The 6000-nt window shown below is 52.8% G+C and overlaps 1 protein-coding gene across 1 annotated transcript in view; it reads left to right on the top strand.

The window, feature by feature from the left end:
- LOC143297184 (collagen alpha-1(XII) chain-like) overlaps positions 1 to 6000 on the top strand; it is a 37503-nt gene that overhangs the window by 8144 nt on the left and 23359 nt on the right. Inside the window, exons 6-7 of the mRNA XM_076609383.1 lie at positions 661 to 791; positions 1201 to 1327. Coding sequence (XP_076465498.1) covers positions 661 to 791; positions 1201 to 1327 — 258 coding nt within the window. The remainder of the gene's footprint in view (positions 1 to 660; positions 792 to 1200; positions 1328 to 6000) is intronic.

The raw sequence follows: 6000 nt of genomic DNA, 5'->3' as shown, positions 1-6000 counted from the left end.
GTGGTGATGGGGATGGAGGTGGTGGTGGTGATGGAGTTGGCATTTGTGATGGTGGTGGTGGTGGTGGTGGTGGTGGAGTTGGTGGTGGTGATGGTGTTGGTGGTGGTGGTGGCAGGGACCTGCTGTCAATGCAAGGAAGTGATGAGTGTTGATGAGTGTGATCACAACAGGATGACAGTGTTGATCAGTGTGATCACAACAGGATGACAGATACTGATGGTGATGATGATGACGGTGATGATGATAATAGTGATGCTGATGGCGATGATGATGGTGATGGTGATGATGGTGGTGATGATACTGATGGTGATGATGATGACGGTGAGGATGATGATGATGATGATGATGGTGATGGCGATGATGATGGTGATGGTGATAATGATGGTGATGACACTGATGATGATGATGATGATGGTGATGATGATGATGATGATGATAATGATGGTGATGATACTGATGATGATGGTGATGACGATGATGATGGTGATAGTGATGGTGATGGCGATGATGATGGTGATGGTGATAATGATGGTGATGATACTGATAGTGATGATGATGACGGTGATGATGATGATGGTGATGATGATGATGATGGTGATGGCGATGATGATGGTGATGGCGATGATGATGGTGATGATGATGACGGTGATGATGTCACAGACCAAGTGCTGCCCGCCATGCTGGAACCGAGGGCGGCGTGTGTCAGCCGCAGACCCACAGAGCTGGCCTTCGCTGTGGAACACCTGGGGCTGGGCACTCCCAAGACACAGAGCATCCTCAGCTTCATCCAGGTACACCCTGCATGTCTCTCTCTCTCTCTCTAACTCACTCACAGATCCGGAGTGGCGTTTATGGATCTGCCTGCACGCTCTCTCACCTCCTTGAAAGTGAAACAAATGTCAGTGATGTCTGTCTGAAGGAAGATATTCGATCAGCGAGAACGACGATGATTCTGAAACGGATTTGCGTGATAATGGCTCAGAACTTACCGACCGTAACAGATCCACATCACCTCCCCTCACCTCACCACACGATGACAGGATGATGACGACGACGACGACGACGATGATGACGATGTTGACAATGACGTTTCAGGCCCTGCTGGGTGAAGTGGACCCGGACTCTCCCATGACGGCAACGACGACGATGATGGTGATGATGACGATGATGATGATGACGATCTTGACAATGATGTTTCAGGCCCTGCTGGGTGAGGTGGACCCGGACTCCCCAATGACGGCTGCCATCCTAACCAGCACGGACCCCATGGCCCATCACCTGTCGCGACACGTGCACCCCGTGACACAGCTGGAGCACACACTGCAGGGTGAGTACGGCACGGCACAGCACGGCACGGCACGGCACGGCACGGCACGGCACGGCACAGCACACAGCACAGCATGGCACAGCACAGCACAGCACAGCACAGCACGGCACACAGCACGGCACGGCACAGCACAGCACAGCACAGCACGGCACAGCACGGCACACAGCACGGCACGGCACAGCACAGCACAGCACGGCACAGCACGGCACGGCACAGCACAGCACAGCACAGCACAGCACGGCACGGCACAGCACAGCACAGCACAGCACAGCACAGCACGGCACACAGCACGGCACGGCACAGCACAGCACAGCACAGCATGGCACACAGCACGGCACAGCATGGCACAGCACAGCACAGCACGGCACAGCACGGCACAGCATGGCACAGCACGGCACACAGCACGGCACAGCATGGCACAGCACGGCACACAGCACGGCACAGCACAGCACAGCATAGCACAGCACAGCACAGCACAGCACAGCACAGCACGGCACAGCATAGCACAGCACAGCACAGCACAGCACAGCACAGCACAGCACAGCACAGCACAGCACAGCACGGCACACAGCACGGCACAGCATGGCACAGCACAGCATAGCACAGCACAGCACAGCACAGCACAGCACGGCACAGCACAGCACAGCACAGCACAGCACAGCACAGCACAGCACGGCACAGCACAGCACAGCACAGCACAGCACAGCACAGCACAGCACAGCACAGCACGGCACACAGCACGGCACAGCATGGCACAGCACAGCATAGCACAGCACAGCACAGCACAGCATAGCACAGCACAGCACAGCACGGCACAGCATAGCACAGCACAGCACAGCACGGCACAGCACGGCACAGCACAGCATAGCACAGCATAGCACAGCACGGCACACAGCACGGCACAGCATAGCACAGCACGGCACACAGCACGGCACAGCACAGCACAGCATAGCACAGCACAGCACAGCACAGCACAGCACAGCACGGCACAGCATAGCACAGCACAGCACAGCACAGCACAGCACAGCACAGCACAGCACGGCACACAGCACGGCACAGCATGGCACAGCACAGCATAGCACAGCACAGCACAGCACAGCATAGCACAGCACAGCACAGCACGGCACAGCATAGCACAGCACAGCACAGCACGGCACAGCATGGCACAGCATAGCACAGCACGGCACACAGCACGGCACAGCACAGCACAGCACAGCATAGCACAGCACGGCACACAGCACGGCACAGCATAGCACAGCACGGCACACAGCACGGCACAGCACAGCACAGCACAGCACAGCACGGCACAGCATAGCACAGCATAGCACAGCACAGCACAGCACGGCACACAGCACGGCACAGCATGGCACAGCATAGCACAGCACGGCACACAGCACGGCACAGCACAGCACAGCACAGCATAGCACAGCACGGCACACAGCACGGCACAGCATAGCACAGCACGGCACACAGCACGGCACACAGCACGGCACAGCACAGCACAGCACAGCACAGCACAGCACGGCACAGCATAGCACAGCACAGCACAGCACGGCACACAGCACGGCACAGCATGGCACAGCATAGCACAGCACGGCACACAGCACAGCACAGCACAGCATAGCACAGCACGGCACACAGCACGGCACAGCATAGCACAGCACGGCACACAGCACAGCATAGCACAGCACAGCATAGCACAGCATGGCACACAGCACAGCACAGCACAGCATGGCACGGTACAGCACAGCACAGCATAGCACAGCACGGCACGGCACGGCACGGCATGACATGACATGACACAGCCCAGCACAGCATGACATGACATGGCACAGCGTAGCACAGCAAGACATGACACGACAAAGCACGGCATGACATGACACGGCACAACACGGCACGGCACAGCACGGTACGGCACAGCACAGCATGACATGGCACGGCACAGCGTGACATGTCATGACATGACACATCTCGGCACGGCACAATATGACATGACATGGCACAACACGCCACGGCACGGCACGGCACCTGCACAATACAACAAAACACAGGACGTCATAGCACAACACAGCACATCATTATAATTCACATGATTAGTATTTTCAGCAGCAGCAGCAGCAGCAGCTGTACACTCTGTTTCTGGTGCCCCATTCAGGTGTGCACTCCCTGACCTGCCTCAGTTGTCGTAGAACCAGTAGCAGCATGGTCATGATCAGTCCGAGAGCACAGTGTAATCATCACTGTGTCCACCAGGTGTGTAGTTCTCAGTCAGACAGCACAGTATAATCATCACTGTGTCCAGGTGTGTAGTTCTCAGTCAGACAGCACAGTATAATCATCACTGTGTCCAGGTGTGTAGTTCTCAGTCAGACAGCACAGTATAATCATCACTGTGTCCAGGTGTGTAGTTCTCAGTCAGACAGCACAGTATAGTCATCACTGTGTCCACCAGGTGTGTAGTTCTCAGTCAGACAGCACAGTATAGTCATCACTGTGTCCAGGTGTGTAGTTCTCAGTCAGACAGCACAGTATAATCATCACTGTGTCCAGGTGTGTAGTTCTCAGTCAGACAGCACAGTGTAATCATCACTGTGTCCAGGTGTGTAGTTCTCAGTCGGACAGCACAGTATAGCCATCACTGTGTCCACCAGGTGTGTAGTTCTCAGTCAGACAGCACAGTATAATCATCACTGTGTCCACCAGGTGTGTAGTTCTCAGTCAGACAGCACAGTATAGCCATCACTGTGTCCAGGTGTGTAGTTCTCAGTCAGACAGCACAGTATAGTCATCACTGTGTCCAGGTGTGTAGTTCTCAGTCAGACAGCACAGTATAGCCATCACTGTGTCCACCAGGTGTGTAGTTCTCAGTCAGACAGCACAGTATAGTCATCACTGTGTCCAGGTGTGTAGTTCTCAGTCAGACAGCACAGTATAGTCATCACTGTGTCCACCAGGTGTGTAGTTCTCAGTCAGACAGCACAGTATAATCATCACTGTGTCCAGGTGTGTAGTTCTCAGTCAGACAGCACAGTATAGTCATCACTGTGTCCAGGTGTGTAGTTCTCAGTCAGACAGCACAGTATAGTCATCACTGTGTCCAGGTGTGTAGTTCTCAGTCAGACAGCACAGTGTAATCATCACTGTGTCCACCAGGTGTGTAGTTCTCAGTCAGACAGCACAGTATAGTCATCACTGTGTCCAGGTGTGTAGTTCTCAGTCGGACAGCACAGTATAGTCATCACTGTGTCCAGGTGTGTAGTTCTCAGTCAGACAGCACAGTATAGTCATCACTGTGTCCAGGTGTGTAGTTCTCAGTCAGACAGCACAGTATAGTCATCACTGTGTCCACCAGGTGTGTAGTTCTCAGTCAGACAGCACAGTATAATCATCACTGTGTCCAGGTGTGTAGTTCTCAGTCACACAGCACAGTGTAATCATCACTGTGTCCACCAGGTGTGTAGTTCTCAGTCAGACAGCACAGTATAGTCATCACTGTGTCCAGGTGTGTAGTTCTCAGTCAGACAGCACAGTATAATCATCACTGTGTCCAGGTGTGTAGTTCTCAGTGAGACAGCACAGTATAGTCATCACTGTGTCCACCAGGTGTGTAGTTCTCAGTCAGACAGCACAGTATAATCATCACTGTGTCCAGGTGTGTAGTTCTCAGTCAGACAGCACAGTATAGTCATCACTGTGTCCAGGTGTGTAGTTCTCAGTCAGACAGCACAGTATAATCATCACTGTGTCCACCAGGTGTGTAGTTCTCAGTCAGACAGCACAGTATAATCATCACTGTGTCCAGGTGTGTAGTTCTCAGTCAGACAGCACAGTATAGTCATCACTGTGTCCAGGTGTGTAGTTCTCAGTCAGACAGCACAGTATAGTCATCACTGTGTCCAGGTGTGTAGTTCTCAGTCAGACAGCACAGTATAATCATCACTGTGTCCACCAGGTGTGTAGTTCTCAGTCAGACAGCACAGTATAATCATCACTGTGTCCAGGTGTGTAGTTCTCAGTCAGACAGCACAGTATAATCATCACTGTGTCCAGGTGTGTAGTTCTCAGTCAGACAGCACAGTATAGTCATCACTGTGTCCACCAGGTGTGTAGTTCTCAGTCAGACAGCACAGTATAATCATCACTGTGTCCAGGTGTGTAGTTCTCAGTCAGACAGCACAGTATAGCCATCACTGTGTCCAGGTGTGTAGTTCTCAGTCAGACAGCACAGTATAGTCATCACTGTGTCCACCAGGTGTGTAGTTCTCAGTCAGACAGCACAGTATAATCATCACTGTGTCCAGGTGTGTAGTTCTCAGTCAGACAGCACAGTATAGCCATCACTGTGTCCAGGTGTGTAGTTCTCAGTCAGACAGCACAGTATAATCATCACTGTGTCCAGGTGTGTAGTTCTCAGTCAGACAGCACAGTATAGTCATCACTGTGTCCACCAGGTGTGTAGTTCTCAGTCAGACAGCACAGTATAATCATCACTGTGTCCAGGTGTGTAGTTCTCAGTCAGACAGCACAGTATAATCATCACTGTGTCCAGGTGTGTAGTTCTCAGTCAGACAGCACAGTATAATCATCACTGTGTCCAGGTGTGTAGTTCTCAGTCAGACAGCACAGTATAGTCATCACTGTGTCCACCAGGTGTGTAGTTCTCAGTCAGACAG

The sequence above is a fragment of the Babylonia areolata genome, chromosome 22 (assembly GCF_041734735.1).
Source record: "Babylonia areolata isolate BAREFJ2019XMU chromosome 22, ASM4173473v1, whole genome shotgun sequence".
Classification (NCBI taxonomy): Eukaryota; Metazoa; Mollusca; class Gastropoda; order Neogastropoda; family Buccinidae; genus Babylonia; species Babylonia areolata.
Note: the sequence above shows the minus strand (reverse complement) of the source record. Positions and strands in the feature narration are given on the sequence as shown.